Source organism: Pantherophis guttatus, chromosome 6, assembly GCF_059756535.1.
Source record: "Pantherophis guttatus breed Tessera chromosome 6, ASM5975653v1, whole genome shotgun sequence".
NCBI lineage: Eukaryota > Metazoa > Chordata > Lepidosauria > Squamata > Colubridae > Pantherophis > Pantherophis guttatus.
This window is the reverse complement of record NC_142068.1, coordinates 1,972,344-1,992,685: the sequence shown is the minus strand read 5'-3', so window position 1 is coordinate 1,992,685 and position 20,342 is coordinate 1,972,344. Positions and strand designations below refer to the sequence as shown.

Genomic DNA, 20,342 nt, shown 5'->3' with positions numbered 1-20,342 from the left:
GCGTGCCCATACCCATAATTCCATGTGCCCCACCCCCGCGCATACGTGCATGACCCTCTGCATTCCCCCCCCGCTTTTGGCACGCGATGGCATGGTGGGTCCAGTAGGCCCGTTTTTCGCCCTCCCCAGGCTCCAGAAGCTTTCTTGGCGCCTGGGGAGGGCGAAAACAGTCTTCCCCACCTCTCCAGAGGCCCTCCGGAGGCCGGAAACGGCCTGTTTCCCGACTTCTGGTGGGACCAGAAATTAGCTGGCTGGCACGCACATGAGCACTGGAGCTGAGCTAGGTCAATGCTCACATGCCCACAGATACGGCTCGGCGTGCCACCTGTGGCACATGTGCCAAAGGTTCGCCATCACAGGCCTAGGACATGTCTTTTTTTTTTTCTCCTACCTCTTAAAGCAGAGAGATTGCAGAGGAAGGGATTACAAGAGAGTAAGCTTTGCTGGCTGAGGAACTCTGGGAGTTGAAGTCCACAAGTCTTAAAAGTTGCCAAGGTTGGAGAACCCTGGTGTAAGGAGACCTAGGAGGCACCTGGTTGGAGAAAGTGGCCATGTGTGTATCAATATATCGCCCACATTTTGATGGCCTCCTTCAAGGAAACGTTCTTTCCTGTTGAGTTTTCCAGAATCGTATTGTTGGCTGTATCTGATGAATGATTTAACCATCTAGATTCTTTTGGGCCATAAATGTACCGCATGAGCTGAATTGCACTGATGATGTTCCCTAGTTGGGTCATGAAACGTCTGGAAGCAAATAGCCAAGTTCAGAGAGCACCAATCACCTCACAGTCCTCCTCCTCCTCCTCTTCCCTGTACACCCCACTCCCTTCTAAGACTGATGAAGTTATCTAGTCAGGTAATGAAACGTCTACAAGAAAACCACCAAGCTCAGAGAGCCCCAAGGACCCCATAAAGTCCTCCTCTTCCTCCTCCTCCCTTCTTCTCTGCCACCATTTCTCCTTCCCCCTTTCCTTCTCCTTCACTTCTTCCTCCTCCTCCAACACCATCACCATTCCTCCTCCTCCTCCTCCTCCTCCTCCTCCTCCTCCTCCTCCTCCTCCTCCTCCTCCTCCTCCTCCTCCTCCTCCTTCTCCTCTCTGCAAACCCCACTCCCTTCCAGCACTGATAATGTTACCTAGTCAGGTAATGAAACGTCTGCAAGAAAACCACCAAGTTCAGAGAGCCCCAAGGACCCCATAAAGTCCTCCTCTTCCTCCTCCTCCCTTCTTCTCTGCCACCATTTCTCCTTCCCCCTTTCCTTCTCCTTCACTTCTTCCTCCTCCTCCAACACCATCACCATTCCCCCCCCTCCTCCTCCTCCTCCTCCTCCTCCTCCTCCTCCTCCTCCCTGCAAACCCCACTCCCTTCCAGCACTGATAATGTTACCTAGTCAGGTAATGAAATGTCTACAAGAAAACCCTGAGCTACACCTATTTCCTTCTATTAGACCCGTGATGGCGAACCTATGGCACGCGTGCCACAGGTGACACGTGGAGCCATATCTGTGGACACGCACGCCGTTGCCCTAGATCAGCTCCAGCACGCATTCCCCTCCCAGGAGTCTCCATGCGGCCCGTTTTGGATGCCAGGGAAGTACAGGGCTTGCGCAGAGGTTCTGGGAGGGCGTTTCCGGCTTCTGGAGGGCCTCCGGGAGGCGGGGGAGGCTGTTTTAACCCTCCCCAGGCTCCAAGAAAGCCTCTGGAGCCTGGGGAGGGTGAAAAACGGGCCTTCCGGGGCCACCACTAACCGTTTTGCCATCGCATGCCAAAAGCGTGGGGAGCGTGTGGGGGGGGCTGCGTGCACATGCACTGGGGTGTGGGGTGTCAGGTTTCGATGTCGTCTCAAATAAAATAAATTGCATTTCCAAACAGATAATCTTTGATGAAATCTTTCATTTATTAAGCACGACAATCTGCTCCTGACTACATCATAGCCAACAGTGACTTCCTGACCCCAAACCTTCCCTTTCCGTTCCCCAATTCTCTGCATCTCACTGGCCATCTTCCAAATCACTCTCCCCATATCTACTACTTCAGCTCCCAGGAATGTCCCCCCTCCCATCTCATCTCCTAGGGGATATTATCTTCAGGGAAAATAAGTTGGTGAGAAGTCAAGCGTCCTCTTGCCAGCTGCCCCCTCTTCTCCTCCTTATGTCAGCACTAGAGTAAATGCAGGTTGAAGTGCTGACGTGGGGTGTCATTGAATTATGGGTGAGGGCATGCCCGCATAGGACCCCCTTGTGCTCCCCCCGCTTTTGGCATGCGACAGCAAAAAGGTTAGCCATCCCTGTATTCGACCCAACATTTTTGTGCTGCTGACAAAACGTCTTACCACCAAGCTCAGAGAAAGCACCAAGGGCCCCGCAGAGCTGAATTTTGCACCACGTCCTAGGCCGCAGAGGAACAAACCCCCAACCAGGGTTAGCCCTCAACACACTTAACACGTTGTGTGAACGTGGACTCTAGACTCGGGAAAGGGTGTCGTGGAAGCCAAAGGTTCGATCGGATATTTTTTATTGACTTAAATCCGTCTCTTTGTCCCTCCCAGGTCGTTGTGCCCGTTGTGGAGAGAACGTGGTCGGAGAAGGAACCGGTTGCACCGCGATGGACCAGGTCTTCCACGTCAACTGTTTTACCTGCATGATTTGCCATAACAAACTCCGGGGACAACCCTTCTACGCTGTGGAGAAGAAGGCCTATTGTGAGCCTTGCTACATCGTGAGTAACCCTCCTCCTTCTCCACGTCAAGCATGGTGGGTGGGCCTCGGATGCGCTTCAGGTGTCTCCGACTTCAGCTCATCCTTCCAAAGCTCAGCCACGAAATTGTGTTGGGTGAGGAAGATCAAATTCCACGCTGGAAGGTCCAGCTAAATTTATTTATTGCTAATTGTGCCTGGCGACAGGATTAACAGCATACAGGGGACCCTTAATCCAAAGGTGTTTTTTTTTCCAAGAGGCAACTGGACTTTCTGGATTTTTCTTTGAAGACGTTTCGCTTCTCATCCAAGAAGCTTCCTCGGCTCTGACTGGAGGGTGGGGAAGGGAAGTCTAGTCAGAGCCGAAGAAGCTTCTTGGATGAGAAGCGAAACGTCTTCAAAGAAAAACTCGGAAAGTCCAGTTGCCTCTTGGAAAAAAAAACACCTTTGGGATAACCAGGACCTGGATGACTGGGATGAAGGGAGGGTGGGATGGTTGGATGGAGGGAAAGATGGATGGAGGGATGGAGAGATGAAGGGATAGAAGGATAGAGGGAGGGAAGGGTAGAGGGATGAAAGGATGAATGGAGGGAGCGAAGAATGGATGGATGGATGAATGGATGGATGGATGGATGGATGGATGGATGCTTTGCTGAATGGATATAGGATAGATAGACAGATGAGAGAGATGATAGACATATGGATAGATAGAGTAGAGTAGAGTAGAATAGAATAGAATAGAATAGAATAGAATAGAATAGAATAGAATAGAATAGAATAGAATAGAATAGAATAGAATAGAATAGAATAGAATTTTTTATTGGCCTAATGTGATTGGACACACAAGGAATTTGTCTTTGGTGCCTACGCTCTCAGTGTACATAAAAGAAAAGATAAGTTCATCAAGAATCATAAGGTAAAACACTTAATGATAGTCATAGGGTACAAATAAGCAATGGATAGGATGAATAGATATACAGACAGATGAGAGAGATGATAGATATGGATGGATGGATGGATAAATATACAGACAGATAGATAGATGATGGAGGGAGGGAGGGAAGGATGGAGGAGGAGGGAAGGATGGATGGGTGGATGGATGGAGAGAATGGATGAAGGGAAGGATGGACAGAGGCATGGAAGGAAGGAAGGAAGGAAGGAAGGAAGGAAGGAAGGAAGGAAGGAAGGAAGGAAGGGAGAGATGGATGCATGAATGGATCTTTGCCCACCAGCCCTTCCCATTGTAGACCCAAGAGTTGAGGGTGTCCTCCTGCTTCTCACCAGAAGATCTTCCAGTTTTGGTGTCAGCCATGCCCTCTTGGCTCTTCTGGAGCTCGAAGGCCTCTCCGCATCGGCTTTTGTGCCGTCAGGAGGGTCAATCATTTCATAATCGTATTACTCAACGTGCTTCATTAGCCTGAGTGGAGTCCTGGCAGGAGCTCAGCAGCCGGCCGGTCGGCCTGGGAGGGAGGAAAATGGAGGAGGACTTACTTCTTCCCCCTCCTCCTTCTCCTCCTCCTCCTCCTCCTCCTCCTCCTCCTCCTCCGATTCATCATCAGATCTTCAGTAAGGCATAAAAATATTAGTTGGGGTGAAATGGAGCAGAAGAGGAGGGGGCCAGCCCACTGGACCCCGTGCAGCCCCCCCCCATGGCTCCAGAGGGGACAGTCAGACGGTCACACTATATGTAATAGAGAGAAGGATTTCTCCTTCTCCACCTCCAACATCACCATTTCTCCTTCTACAGCATCACTTTCTCCTCCTTCTACACTATCATCATCTCTTGTTCTCCTTCCTCTTCTTCCTCCTCCTCTTTCTTCTCCTCCTCCTCCTCCTTATTATCATCCTTTCTTCTCCTCCTTCCACTCCTCCTCTTTCTTCTTCTTTTCCTCCTTTCTTCTTCTTCTCCACCTCCTTCTTCTCCTCCTCTTCCTCTTTTTTCTTCTCCTCCTCCTCCAGCTCCTCCTCCTCCTTCCACTTCTCCTCCTCCTTCTTATTATCCTCCTTTCTTCTCCTCCTTCCACTCCTCCTCTTTCTTCTTCTTTTCCTCCTTTCTTCTTTTTCTCCTCCTTCCCCTCCTCCTCCTTTTTTCTTCTCCTCCTCCTCCAGCTCCTCCTCTTTCTTCCACTCCTCCTCCTCTTTCTTCTCCTCCTCCTTCTCCTTTTCTTTCTCCTCCACCTCCTCCATCTTATTATCCTCCTTTCTTCTCCTCCTTTCACTCCTCCTCTTCCTTCTTCTCCTCCTTCCCCTCCACCTCCTCCTCCTCCTCTTTCTTCTTCTCCTCCTCCTCCTCCTCCTTCTTCTCCTTCTGCTAATCCTCCTTGCAATCCCTCCTCCCTTCTAGCACTGATGATGTTCCCTAGTTGGGCCATGAAACATCTGCCAGAAACCCCTCACCCCCAGCCCAGAGAGCACCTGGGACCCCTTATTTCAACCTACAAATATTCTCCTTTAAATGCCTGAGGAAAACTCCAGCTCAGGATAACTCACCTTCACAGAGCACATTGGTGACAACGTGCTGCATTTGGGAGTCATTATCTCTGGGGCTGGAGGTGTTGCGTGGTGCACGTTGCATATGGCAGATGCCTCTGTGTGTGTGTGTGTGTGTGTGTGTGTGTGTGTGTGTGTGTGTGTGTGTGTGTGATTTAGCATATTGTGCTACCTCAGTTTCCCTGACGATGCCCTGTATCCTGTAAACCCAGAAAACAGGTGAATCCGCTTAGCAGATGTGCAGCCTGGGAATCCCTAGAGCTGACCCAAATTATCAGAAAGGTTTCCTTCCACGCCACAGAAGAGAATGAAGTTTCCCAAAAACTAGTAGAGAAGAGAAGAGAAGAGAAAAGAGAAAATAGGGGAGGAGAGGAGAAGAGAAAATAGAATAGAATAGATGGAGTGGAGTGGAGTGGAGTGGAGTGGAGTGGAGTGGAGTGGAGTAGAGTGGAGTGGAGTGGAGTGGAGTGGAGTAGAGTAGAGTAGAGTAGAGTAGAGTAGAGTAGAGTAGAGTAGAGTAGAGTAGAGTAGAATAGAATAGAATAGAATAGAATAGAATAGAATAGAATAGAATAGAATAGAATAGAATAGAATAGATGGAATGGAATGGAATGGAATGGAATGGAATGGAATGGAATGGAATAGGTTGAAAGGGACCTTGGAGGTCTTCTAGTCCAACCCACTGCTTAGGCAGGAAACCCTCTACCAGTGATGGCTAACCTTTTTTTCCTCTGGTGCCAAAAGCACGTGCGTGTGTGCGACAGTGCCCACACCCATAATGCAATGCCTCCCACGTGCCCCACCCCCCTGTGCATGCACGCACATGTGTGCGTGACTCCCCCATCCCCTGCACTCGCCCCCCCCCCCCCGTGCCCCCCAGGCCCATTTTTGGTCCCAGGAGGCTTCAGGGAGGCCTGCTAGGCCCAAAATGGGGTGGGGGGGCGCTCCGCCTCATCCTCCCGCCCCGCTGTGCATGCATGCACGACCACCCCGCCCAGTCCCCCCCTCAGCACATGCGCACGCATCTCCACAGACCAGTCAGCTGGCCGGTGGGACACATGCACACATGTGCGGTGGAGGTGACGTAGGGCAACAGCTCACATGCCCACAGAGATGGCTCCGCGTAACACCTGTGGATTCAAAGATCAACGGCCCTGAAAAAACCCCGACTTACGACGGCTCCTCATATTCAAACATGGCAATCGTAACCAATAAACAAATTGTTCCTGTATTTGTGACCGTCGCAACATCCTGGGGTCACGTGACTGCCTCCCAGCTGCTTCCGACGAGCAAAGCCAACAGGGGAAGCTGGATTTGTTTTACGGCCATGGGATTCGCTTATCGACGGCAGTGATTTGATTAACCGCCATGGCAACAAAGTTCGTAAAAAGGGTAAAAAAGACTTGGCTAACGACCTCCTCGCTTAACAACGGGCATTCTGTTCTCCAGTGGTGGACATAAGTCGAGGACTACCTGTCAAAATGCCAAAAAAAAAAGGCAGATCTATTTATTTATTGTTTATTTATTGGTTTGATTTATATGCCGCCCTTCTCCGGAGACTCAGGGCGGCTTACAGTGTGTTAAGCAATAGCCTTCATACTTTTGTATATACCTGCTTAGTAGGGCTTTTGCCCCCCCCCCCAAAAGCGGTGTTCTTTTTTTATACAAAGTCATCTTATTGCCCCCACAATCCAGGTCCTCATTTTACCTACCTCGGAAGGATGGAAGGCTGAGTCAACCTTGAGCCTGGTGAGATTTGAACTCGCAGTAATTGCAGGCAGCTGGTGCTACTTAACAGCACTTTAGTCTGCTGCGCCACCAAGGCTCCTTGGAGATCACGGAATTCTCCTAAAAAATAGAAAGAAGAACATCTGCCATTTGGCTCCGTGACTTGATATTCTTCACTTTCTTTGGGCTCAGCAGACAAACGGATTCATTTAGAGACTTGACACCAATGAACGGAATAACAGAGTTGGAAGGGACCTTGGAGGTCTTCTAGTCCAACCTTCTGCCCAAGCAGGAGACCTTATACCATTCCAGACAAGTGGCTGTCCAGTCTCTTCTTAAAAACCTCCAGTGATGAAGCACCTACAACTTCTGAAGGCAACTTCTGTTCCATTGGTTGATTGTCCTCACTGTTAGGAAGTTTCTCCTTAATTCCAGGTTGCTCCTCTCCTTGTTTAGTTTCCACCCGCTGCTTCTTGTTCTACCTTCAGGGGCTTTGGAGAATAACTTGACTCCCTCTTCATTGGGGCAGCCCCTGAGATGTTGGAAGGCTGCTATCCTGTCTCCCCTGGTCCTTCTCTTCATCAAACTAGACATACCCAGCTCCTGCAACCGTTCTTCATATGTTTGAGCCTCCAGTCCCCTAATCCTCTTTCTTGCTCTTCTCTGCACTCTTTCCAGAGTCTCCACATCTTTTTTACATCGTGGCGACCAAAACTGGATGCAGGATTCCAAGTGTGGCCTTACCAGGGCCTTGTAAAGTGGTATTAACACTTTTAACGTGGTCTTGATTCTATCCCTCTGTTGATGCAGCCCAGAACTGTGTTGGCTTTTTTGGCAGCTGCTGCACACGGCTGGCTCAGAATTTAAATGGTTGTCCACTAGGACTCCAAGGTCCCTCTCACAGTTACTACGATTGAGCAAAGTTACCACCTGTCTTCTACCATATCTGGGCATTTGGTTTTCCTTGCCTAAATGTAGAAAGCCTTACTTTTGTCACCCTTGAATTTCATTTTCTTAGAGAGGGGCCCGGTGTTGAAGTCTATTGAGATCCCTCCATATCTTGAGCCCACCTTCTGGGGTTTTGGGAAAGCTTTTGTTCTGCATTGCAAAATGCAATCAAGTGAGCAGGAATCGCCCAATTCTTCAAATCTGACCTAGCTGTTTTCTAGAAATTAAATGTCGGATGAGCAAAAATAGCTTTTTTTTTTTTACTTACTGGTGCAGAAAATCAGCTCTTCGATTCCCAGCCACAAGATAGCTGCTCTGTTTTGGGGGAGTTTTTTTTTCTTTTCCCCCTCTGGTAAAAGATTAAAAAGGACCAAAATAGCAACCCAGAGAGAGAAAATAAATAAATAAATAAATAAATAAATAAACGAGATGCAAAAGAATACACACGGGATGCACGCATACACAAAACGCACCCAGACACTCCCGTTTTTAAAATCCCTTATTTTTGTTTTTATCCCCGAACCAAATTGAAGGGTAATTTACCGAAAGAGATTGTCAGCACAATGCAGCTCGACAATTTGAATGTTAACAGCTTGTGGAGGGATCATTAAAGACGATTATGTTCGTTTTTCTTCCTCCATCCCTCCCCCCCCCCGAAGGGGCTGAAGAATCCTTAACGACTTACCTGCAAAACAAGAAATATGAAATTCATTAAGAAAATGGCGCGTTTTAAAGACACGGCGCAGGCACTGCAGGATGTGTTTGTGTTGGCTCCATTTGCAGGGGTTCCTCGACTTACGACCACCATTGAGCCCCAACGTTTCTGTGGCTCATCGAGGCGGTGGTTAAAAGTCGGTTTTGTCCCATTTTACGACCTTTCTTAGGCCGCCGTCGTTAAGCGAACCGCCATCGTTCTTCCGTTCGTCGCACGGTTGTTCAGCGAATCCGGCTTTCCCCCCTTGACACAGAAGGTCACAAAAGGGGGAATTGCGGGACGCCGGGACAGTGCAACCGTCATAAATACAAGTCAACTGCCAGGCCACCCGGGGGGAGTGCTGCAAACGGTCATAAGTGTGAAAACAGCGATGAGTCACTTTTTTCACTGTCGTAACTTTGGTCGCTAAGTGAACGGTCATAGGTCGAGGTCTATCTGTACCCATATTAGTGTCGTACGTCATTGTGTTGAGGACTCTTGAATTAGAGCCAGCCAGCTCGGTGTCTGTCAAAATCATGCCGGTGAATTCAGCTCCAGGATGGAAATGGTGTGGGGGGGTCATCTTTTGATGTCCATACTTTGAATTTTGGGAAGGGGCTGTTCACTGCAGCTTTTCAACAAACTCGGGTTTGGGAGAGCTTATCTTTTATTTTATTTTAGTCCTATTAAGAAAGACCATGGTTCGCATGTACTAGGTTAACCACCTTGTGGAACAAATCCACTTTTGGGGTGTCCCATGCCCCCGTCATAGTCTGAAATTGCAGAGGAAGATGAGCTGGAACTGGAGCCAATGGAGATCGAGGGGAGGGTTTCGTTGGCTTTGGAGGAAAATGGGGAGGAGCAGGGTCAGTCAGGCCAGGGCCTTTCAGGATTGGGACGGCTTATAGGCAGGGAGGATGGGGGGCAGGATGACCAAGAGATTCTAAGCAGTGAACATGAGAGACAGAGCTCAGGCAATGAGGAAGGACCATCCCCTCCTGATCCTCAAACACGGAGAGTGGAGAGAAGGCGAGAACAGTGCAGCCTGACCCGACTACTTTTTTTTAAATTTGATTTATATTTAAAAAAAAATTATTTATTATTTACTTGGGAGGAGAGTGCCCTGCCCCTCTTCACAAGGCACACCTGGGGAATGAGACTTAAGGAGACGCTGTGGGGAGGGGGATTTGTTGGGAACAAACGCTGAATTCCTGGAGTGTTGAGTGCCGACGTTTGAGCTTTCCTGGAATTCTTGCAATTTTTTTCTGGATCCCTTGCTTTGCTCCTTTGCTTCCTGGACTCCTCGACTTGCCCTGCTGGATTTCTTGCTTTGCAGCCGTGATGCTCACAGCATTGGGCTGGACTATTTGCAGCCAGAGGCTGCTTGAGGTGTGTACCTGTGTGCATGTCATCACTTTGCTCTGGGACTTGCCAGAAACGAGGGAGCGTTTGGGGGCAATTTGGAGCAATAAAGGGGCAGTTTGAACTGCCTGCCTCTGTGCCGTGCCCAGGGTCATCGCAGGGTGCAGACAGTAGGACCACCAAGGAATCCTAATGTTAAGGACTTCAGCTCCCAGAATCCCCCAGCCAGCATGCTTGGGACATTGAAGTCCATGCATGTCGACTGGGGCATTCTGGGAGTTGAAGTCCACACCGCCTGAAGTCCCCAAGGTTGAGCAACCCTGGCTTAAATATCCCTGTTTGCAGAGGCGAATATTTTGGGCTTGTCAGGAAGAAGCCGTGTTTACCATGCCAAGCAGGTTTTAAAAACTGTTCCTGCTGGTTGCTTGTTTGCTGTTCTCAGTCCTTAATCTCATTAAACGTGAGTAAATGGAGGCAGGATGTTTGCATAAATTCCCATTTACAGAAATCAGTGCAAAGGTGGGTAATAAGAGGATGGTCGGCCGGGTGGGAAGCCGAATGGAGCTGCAGAAGGGAAAAATATTAAGAATGCCAGGTTCACCATTGCCAGCTTCCTTCTCTCTTTCTTTCTTTCTTTCTTTCTCCTTCCTTCCCTTTCTCTCTTTCTTTTCTTTTTCTTTTTGACTCTCTTCCTTTTCTTTTTTTTTCTTTTTGCCTTCCACTCTCTTTTTATCTTCCTTTCTCTTCCTTTCTCCTTCTCTCTCTCTCTCTATTTTGGTCTTTCTTTCTTTCTTCCTTTCTGTTTCTCTTTTTTCCTTCCTCTCTTTTTTCTTCTCTTCTCTTTTCTTTCTTTCTTTCCTTGTTTCTTTCTCTTTTTCTTTCTTCCTCTTCTTTCTTTCTTTTCTTCTTTCTTCCTCTTCTCTTTCTTTCTTCCATTTACTTTCTTTCTCTGTCTTCCTTTCTCGCTTTCTTTCTCTTTCTCTCTTCCTCTCTTTCTTTTCTCTCTCTCTTCCTTTTCTTTCTTATTCTTTCTTTCTCTTTCTTTCTACCATTCCTTTTCTTTCTCCCTTTCTCTTTCTTTCTCCCCCTCTCTATTTCTGTCTTTCTTTCTGCCTTTTTTCCATTTTTCCTTCCTCTCCTTCCTTCCTTCTGTCTGTTTTTCTCTTCCTTTCTCCCCCTCTCTATTTCTTTCTTTCTGCCTTTCTTTTTCTCTTTTTTCCTTCCTCGCCTTCTTCCTCTCTTTTTTACTTCCTTCCTTCCTCTTATCTTTCTCTTTCTTTCTTTCTTTCTTTCTTTCTTTCTTTCTTTCTTTCTCTCTCTCTCTCTCTCTCTCTCTCTCTCTCTCTCTTTCATTCTCTCTCACTTTCTTTCTTTCTCTGTCTTCCTCTTTCTCTCTCTCTCACCCAGTAATCATATAACCTTACAATACCGCCCCTCCGTCCCTCATCTATATGGGCTCTGAACATCCCCTCCCCAACTCTGTTCTTTTACGATTCCACCGTTAATAACCTTCCCTCTCCATTCACTCTGAGCATTTCATCGCCACCTGGAATAAAAATTTAATCAGGTGGAATTATCCTCCTCCTAACGTTCTCTTAACCTTTGTGTTTCAGATCTCCCCCGTTATCACTTAAAACTTTTAAATCCTCCTTTGATCGGTGACTTTTTCCCATTTTCCACTGAGTCGAGGCCGGAGCCTGGTGTGCTGAGGTCACCGGCAATTTTTAAGAAGTCTTAATTCCCGCGTGAGCCCCTGTTCCAACGGTGTTTCCTTTATGCCCCGTTAATTACTTTAATGGCAACATGCAGCTTTAAAAGACACCTTTATTAATCCCCCTAAATCTTCCTTTTTATTGTTATTTAAACTCCTTCTCCCCATCCATTATGGAGAGGTGTTTAAAGCCTGCGCCCCGTCTCCGAGAATAGATGGCTGGCGTAAATTTAGCAGCCAGCCAACTGACAATTTGGCTTTGCAGATGAGAGGAGGGAGTAGGAGGGCCATGCATGGAGTATCCTGGGTGCAAGAAATCACATTTTCTTCTCCCCCAGTGAGTTTGGTCTTCCCAATTGCAAAGGGGATCCGGACAAGGAAGCTGGGGCGAGGAACATGGGAAGTCAGCACCCTGCTCCAAACCAGAATTTCTCCCTCTTATCCAGTGTTTATCAAGCTTTGTAACTTTAACTCAGGTGGACTTCAACTCCCAGAATTGAAATAAAACCTTAGTAAGGCCACACTTGGAATATTGCAACCAATTTTGGTCACCATACTACAAAAAAGAGGTTGAGACTTCGGAAAAAGTGCAGAGAAGAGCAACTAAGACGATCAAAGGCCTGGAGACTTAAAACATACGAAGAACGTTTGCAGGATTTGGGTTTGTCCAGTCTAGAGAAAAGAAGGATTAAGGGTGACATGATAGCAAGATTCCAGTATTTGAGGGGCTGCCACAAAGAAGAGTTGGGGGACAAGCTATTCTCCAAAGCACCTGAAGGCAGGAGAAGAAGCAACGGATGGAAACTAATCAAGGAGAGAAGCAACCTGGAACTAAGGAGAAACTTCCTGACAGTGAGGATAGTTAACCAGTGGAACAGCTTGCCACCAGAAATCATGGGCACTCCATCACTGGAGGTTTTTAAGAAGAGTCCTCCGAGTCTAGAAAGTCACCTAACTGAAATGGTCTAGGACTAGGTTCTCCTGCTGGAGGAGGGGGCTGGACTCCAAGGTCCCTTCCAGATCATTCATTCCTTCTATATATTAGATGTTCGGTAATTCCCCAGACAGCAATACTGGCTGGGAATTCTGGGAGTTGGTCTCCACATCATCAGGTTGCCAAGATTGAGAGACACTGCTGTGACCCAAAGAATGTAGATAGTTGAAAATACTCTCAGACTTCCCAACCACTATGCCCCAGTTGGGTTCCTGAGCATGTGAAGAGAGCTTTTTTGCAGCAGTTTCTATGCATTCAGTGCAATGCATAGAAACCCACCCTAATGCCATTTTGGGATAGAAAAGGAGCAGGAGGACGAAGAGGAGGAAGAGGAAGAGGAGCTGGAAGAGGAGGAGGAGAAGAAGAGGAAGAAGAAGAAGAAAAGAAGAAGAGGAGGAGGAAGAAGAAAGTGAGGTCTTGCAGACATTTCATGACCCAACTAAGGAACATCATCAGTGTGGAAGGGAGAGGGGTGTGTCAGGAGAAGGAGAAGGAAGTGGGGTCCTTGATGCTTTCTAAGTGTAGTTGTGTTGTTGCAGACATTTCATGACCCAACTAAGTAACATCATCAGTGCTACTGAGTGTGGCTTGCTTCCTGTTTATATACAGAAGCTGCAAGCTGGTTTATTTGCTTGCAGATGTTTCATTATACAACTCAACACTTCTAGCACTGATGATGTTACCTTGTTGGGCAACGAGACGTCTGCAAGAAAACAACTACCCCAAAGATTCACTGTTATGAATATTTCAAATATTCCCCAAGAAGAACAGAGAAGTGCTATTTTCCTTCCTTCCTTCCTTCCTTCTTCCTTCCTTCCTTCCTCCCTTTCTTCTCCACCTTTCTTTTTTCCTTTGCTGACTTAACAGCTGTTTCACTTAGCAACAGAAATTTGGGGCTCCATTGCAGTCGTAAATCAAGGACTTACCCGTATCTGTGCCGGATTAACCCAGAGTTCTGCTTTGTATGTAACCCAGCATCTAAAGGTCTTTGGCAGTTTGCAGAATTGAGTGGCCCGTTTCAAAGACCGTCGAAAAGGCTTGTAAAAAGACATCCAGAAAAGGGCAGAGAGCTCATGAAAGAATGGAGGCTTTTCGGCTCAGAAAAGAAACTCGATTCAGATTTTGCAATATTTAATCTGTTCAGGGCCCTTTTCGCCCCACCAGATAATTATCAGCCGAATGGACTCCATCTCTGGCTAATTAGATCTCTCACTTTTTCTCTTTCATGGCCTCATTTATTCTTTCTGTGCAAAGTGGAAATTGAAAGGTAGCTAATCATCTCCATAAAGGCAGTCCCCAACGTACGACCGCTATTGAGCCCAAAATGTACGTTGCTAAGCGAGTCAATCGTTAAAAGTTAGCTTTGTCCCATTTTACGACTTTTCTCGCCACAGTTGCTAAGTGAATCACTGCAGTTGTGAAGTTAGTCACACGGGTCGTTAAGGGAATCCGTCTTCCCCATTGACTTGGCTTGTCGGGAGGTCGCAAGAGGGGATCCTGGGACCCCCGCGACCGTCAAAAATATGAACCAGTTGCCAGGCCTGTAGCTCACAAAAATGGGGTCACATGACCCCAGGACACTGCAACCGTCGTAAGTACATGCCAGTTGCCAAGCCTCTGAATTTGGATCACGTGACGACAATGGGGATGCTGCAGCGGTCGTAAGTGTGAAAAAAGTTCCTTTTTTTTCCCAGTGCTCTTGTAACTTCAAACAAATTTTTGTAAATTGAGGGCTATCTGTACATCCTCACGCCTGCCATTTTGACTTTTTTGACTGTATCCCAGTCTCGGCTCCAGCGACTTTACAAATTCTTCATTTGCCGCGTTGATTCCACGAACTGAGAGCTCTGATGTTTTGGCTTTGCAAGCAGGATCTGTCCTCAGTTGGAGAAAAGAGGTGGGAAGCCTTGGGTGCTAGCTTTCTCAGTGCAGATATTAAGAGATTAACAGAGTTGGAAGGGACCTTGTAGGTCATCTAGTCCAGCCCCCTGCTCAAGCAGGAGACCCTACACCATTTCTGATAAATGGCAGTCCAGTCTCTTCTTGGAAGCCTCCAGAGATGAAGCTCCCACAACTTCCGAAGGCAACTTCTGTTCCATGGATTGATTGTTCTCACCGTCAGAAAATTCCTCCTTATTTCCAGGTTGAATCTCTCCTTGTTCAATTTCCATCCATTATTCCTTCTCTGGCCTTCAGGAGCTTTGGAAAATAGCTTGACTCCCTCTTCTTTGGGGCAGCCCCTGAGATATTGGAAGGCTGCTATCCTGTCTCCCCTAGTCCTTCTTTTCATTAAACTAGACCTACCCAATTCCTGCAACCGTTCTTCGTATGTTTTTAGCCTCCAGTCCCCTAATCCTCTTGGCTGCTCTTCTCTGCACTCTTTCCAGAGTCTCAACGTCTTTTTTATAGTGTGGTGACCAAAACTGGATGCAGTACTCTAGGTGTGGCCTTACTAAGGCTTTATAGAGTGGTATTATTAGTACCTCCCTTGATCTTGATTGAATCCCTCTGTTAATGCAGTTTAGGATTGTATTGGCTTTTTTGGCTGCCACTGCACACGGCTGGCTCATATTTAGCTGGTTGTCCACTAAGACTCTGAGATCCCTCTCCCAGTTCCTGCTATTAAGCCTGGTTTCCCCCAGTCTATATGTGTCCTTTTGGTTTCTCTTCCCTAAGTGTAAGACTTGACTTTTCTCTACATTGGATTTCATTTTGATAGATAGGGCCCAGGGTTCAAGTCTGTCAAGATCCTTCTGGATCTTGCTTCTTGTCCTGCCTTCAGGGGCTTAGCTTGAGAATAGCTTGACCCCCTTCCTCCTCTCTGGGGCAGCCCCTCAAATATTGGAAGATGCTCTCCTGTCTCCCCTGGTCCTTCTCTTCCCTAGACTAGCCATGTCTTCTGTCCATCCACGGCTCACTCAGATGTCTGTCTGTCTTTCTTTTTCTTTCTTTCTTTCTTTCTTTCTTTCTTTCTTTCTTTCTTTCTTTCTTTCTTTCTTTCTTTCTTTCTTTCTCTTTCTTTCTTTCCTTCTTTTCTTTCTTGTGCTTTGGAGAATAGCTTGACCCCCTTCCTCCTCTCTGGGGCAGCCCCTCAAATATTGGAAGATGCTCTCCTGTCTCCCCTGGTCCTTCTCCTCACTAGGCTAGCCAGGCCCAGTTCCTGCAACCGTTCATCGTATGTTTTAGCCTCCAGTCCCCTCATCATCCTGGTTGCTCTTCTCTGCACTCTTTCCAGAGTCTCAGCATCTTTTTTACATCGTGGTGACCAAACCTGGATGCAAATAATCCAAGTGTGGCCTTATAACGGGTTTTATAGAGGGGCGGTTTGGTTTTAGCTGTGCAAGACGCCTGTGGATTTCATTTTTCCCTTCTGAAGAAGCAGGAGAGTTTTTCCCAGTGAAATTGTGGTGCATGTTGAGCGGGTGGCTTTGTATCCCTGCTGGAGAGGTTGTAATTTACGAGGGGCCGATGGGTGATTTTTATCACCCAGCTAATAATTATCATGAAAGAGCCGGGAGGAGGAGTGACTCCCAGACAGTGTTTTTATGCTCTTTTAATGAACTTAATTAATCGGGTGGCCGCCCTGGGAGAAGGGAGGGGGCGTTGGGGGGGGCTTTGACGGCCCTCGGCTGTTCCCGCTCCCCACTACAACCCCCCACCCCCACCCCCCCCGCCAGACCGTCTGGAAGAGTTAGGGAGGGGATCGTGTTTCTAAAACCCTCCGGCTGCCATACAGGCAGTCCTCGATTTACGACCGCTTTGAACCCGAAATTTATGTTGCTAAGTGAGAAATTGGTTAAGTGAGTTTTCCCCCATTTTATGACTTTTTTTTTTACATTTTTTTTACATTTTTACCTTTTTTACATTTTGCATTTTTTACATTTTATGACTTTTTACATTTTTTTACATTTTCACATTTTACATTTTACAACTTTTTACATTTTTTACATTTTCACTTTCTTACATTTTACATTTCTGCGTTTTACATTTTTTACATTTTTTTATATTTTACATTTTTTTACATTTTACGACTTTTCTTGCCACGGTTGTTAAGTGAATCACTGTGGTCATTAAGTTAGTAACCCGGTCGCTAAGTGAATCTGTCTTCCCCATTGGCTTTGCTTGTCAGAATGTGGCAAAAGGGGGTCATGTGACCCCGGGATACTGCAACCGTCATAAATGTGAGTCGGCTGCGAAGCGTCTGTAAATCACGTGACCATGGGGATGCTACAACAATAGTAAGTATGGAAAATGGTCGTAAGTCACTTTTTCAGTGCTGTTATAACTTCAAACTGCCACTAAGCGAACTGTTCTAAGTCGAGGACTACCTGTATGGATGATATTGTCTGTACAGGTGGTCCTTGAATTACAACCGTTCATTTAGCAACTATTCAAACAAGACTGAAAAAAGTGACTTACGACCACTTTTCATATTTACAACCTTTGCAGCCTAACCCTGTGGCCACATGATCAGAATTAGAATGCTTGGAAACTGGCATGTACTTATGACGGTTTCAGTGCCCCAAGGTCACGTGATCTCCTTTTGCAAACAAAGTCCATGGGGGAAGCCAGGTTCACTTAACAACTGCAATGATACACTTAACAACAGGAAGGTCGTAAAATGGAGCAAAACTCACTTCACAACTGTCTCGCTTAACGACAGAAATGACGGGCTCGATTGTGGTCATAAATCGAGGACTGCCTGCATTGGGAGCCTCCCTCCTAGATCAGTGGAGTTTGGAAAGATAGGTTTATTAAAGAGAGCTAATCAAACTCCAGCAGTCCTCGATTTACGACCACGTTCGGGAGCAAAATTTCCATTGCTAAGCAGGGTGATTGTTACAGATATTACAGAACCACAGAGTTGGAAGGGACCTGGTAGGTCATCTAGTCCAACCCCCTGTTTTGCAGCCCTTTGGTGTAGAGACGCATCGCGACGGTGGCTTGTGATTTGCAAAGCGCGTGTAAGAACTGCTGACTTTGCAAGCTCGGCCCCCCGAGACCAGAAGGTTCCTTCTCCCCCTCTTTTGCACCAACTGCCCAGAGTTTTAAAAAAAAGATTTAAAAACAAGGAAGTTACATTTTCCTTCTGGCTTCTCCAAGGCTCTATGGCTACGTGCAGAAAACACGAAGAAATTGTTCTAAGATATCCATCAGGGGAAGCGGGAATCCCGATTAAATTTGCAGCTTGCTTGCAGGCATTCAGAGTTTTCTGCCAATAAATTTGTCCTTTATTGAGTGTTCATCAGCCGGGCCTTCGCCAGCGTGGATACCCCGAAACGGGACCCAGTGGATCAGATTGGATTTCAGTTCATACCACTGCCCATCACCACAACCCAGATGTAAGATCCTGGGAAAAAGCTGCAAAGAGGATGCTTTAAGCTTTGTGGAAAGAAGGAGGAGGAGGAGGAGGAGACTGTGGGGTCCTTGGCCCTTTCTGAGTTGGGTGGTTTTCCTTAGACATTTCATTACCAAACTAGGTAACGTCATCAGTGCTGGAAGGGAAGGAGTTTGTAAGGAGGAGGAGGAATAGGATTGTAGGGTCCTTGGTGCTCTCTGAGCTTGGTTTTCTTGCAGACTTATCATTGTCCAAACTACCGTGTTTCCCCAAAAATAAGACCCTGTCTTATATTTTTTTTGAACCCTGAAATAAGCGCTCGGCCTTATTGCCATGCGCTCAAAAGCTCGACTGGGTTTATTATTAGGAGAGGTCTTATTTTGGGGGAAAACAGGGTATCTTCTGTCTGCCTGTCTGTCTGTCTGTCTCTCTGTCTGTCTATCTATCTACCTATCTACCTATCATTTATTGTTTCCTTCCTCCTCCCTTCTTCCTTCCCTCTTCTCTCTTTCCTCCCTCCCATTTTTTTTTTTAATTTGATTTATATGCTGCCCTTCTCCGGAGACTCAGGGCGGCATACAATGCGTTAAGCAATAGCCTTCATACTTTTCTATAATTATACAAATATAAATATATATTTGTATAAATTGCCCCCACAAACTGGGTCCTCATTTCACCTACCTTAGAAAGGATGGAAGGCTGAGTCAACCTTGAGCCTTGGCGAGATTCGAACTTACAGTAATTGCAGATAGCTGGTGTTAATCACAATGCTATTAGTCTGCTGAGCCACCAGGCCCTTTCACCTATCTATCTACCGTAGGTGCAAGGTGCAAGGCTCCCTTGCATCTATCTATCTACCGTGTTTCCCCGAAAATAAGACCCTGTCTTATATTTTTTTTGAACCCTGAAATAAGCGCTTGGCCTTATTGCCATGCGCTCAAAAGCCCGATTGGGCTTATTATCAGGGGAGGTCTTATTTTGGGGGAAAACAGGATAGGTAACATCATCAGTGCACTGATGATGCACTGAGGCTGTTCCCTAGTTGGGTCATGAAACGTTTGCAAGAAAACAAACCAAGATCAGAGAGCACAAGGACCCCACATTTCAACCCCGAGCTACAAATATATTCCATTATGCAGCATCTTTTGCAAAGCTGGCGTGGGGCAGATCCTGGGAGGAGGGGAAACTCTTAACAGTGCGCCTGTCATTTTTTTTCCAAAAAGAGAAGCCTAGAGCACGAAAATGACACATCAACCAGCGAAGGCTACTTTCTCAGTGCCACTTTGGCATAAACACCTGTCTTTCAGCGAAACGGATGATTAGTCTTTCACCCAGGGGGAATAAAAAAAAAAAATAGGACCCTGAAAGGAAAATATTCTGAAATGCGACCAATTTGTTTGCATTTCTCTCCCCTGCCTCCCGTAATTGTATACAGACGGCCTGGCGCGCACAATGCCCAGCCGACGCAGCTCCCGTCTTCCAATCCTGTTATTCTAATTCCGTGTTGAATAGCGGAGAAAACAGATTGTGGGTTTGGCTACAGAGCGAGTCGCGTCGGCTTCTTGGTAAACATCCCTATTTGCAGTAACTGCTTCTAATCGCCAAAGCACCGGTGGGGAGGAAGAGGAAGGGATGACAGGAAAACAGAGTCGGAAGGGACCTTGGAGGTCTTCTAGTCCAGCCCCCTGCTGAGGCAGGAAATCCTGTAGTATATAGAGCCTATACCATTCCAGTTGTCCAATCTCTTCTTAAAAACCTCCAGTGATGGAAGTCTGTAGAGATTCTCAGTCATCCAGGTCATGGTTGTCCCAAAAGTGCTTTTTAGCTACACAATTTGGGATGAACCCCCTTCGAATGGTGTGGGAGGAGGAATGGATTTCCAGAGGAAAAATTGCAGACTACAGGAATCATTTGCACCACTCAGGTGACCCTGAGGACACAGAGAAAACCTCCAACGACCCTCTGAAAGGATGCAAGTGACCAGCTGTCTGCAAGGAATATAAATCCTTCCCTTCCCCACCATCCTGTTAGAGCTGAAGAAGCTTCTTGGAGGAGAAGCGAAACGTCTTCAAAAGAAAAAAAAAAAACAGAAAGTCCAGTTGCCGCCTGAAAAAGCACCTTTGGTTATCCCGTGTTGGAGCACCCACAACTTCTTGTGGCAAGTCGTTCCACTGATTAATTGTCCTCACTGTCAGGAAATTTCTCCTAGGTTGCTTCTCTCCTGGATTAGTTTCCACCCATTGCTTCTTGTCCTGCCTTCAGGTGCTTTGGAGAATAAGATGACCCCCTTCTTCTTTGGGGCAGCCCCTCAAATATTGGAAGACTGCTATCCTGTCTCCCCTGGTCCTTCTCTTCTCTAGACTAGCCAGGCCCAGTTCCTGC

The 20,342-nt window shown here is 46.9% G+C and overlaps 1 protein-coding gene across 4 annotated transcripts in view; it reads left to right on the top strand.

Moving 5' to 3' along the window:
• Positions 1–20,342, top strand: part of LPP (LIM domain containing preferred translocation partner in lipoma) — a 211,053-nt gene that overhangs the window by 176,737 nt on the left and 13,974 nt on the right. For all 4 annotated transcript variants that reach the window (XM_087872385.1, XM_087872387.1, XM_087872386.1 and 1 more), the window contains one exon: positions 2,548–2,717. In XM_087872385.1, the coding sequence (XP_087728511.1) occupies positions 2,548–2,717 (170 nt within the window). The remainder of the gene's footprint in view (positions 1–2,547; positions 2,718–20,342) is intronic.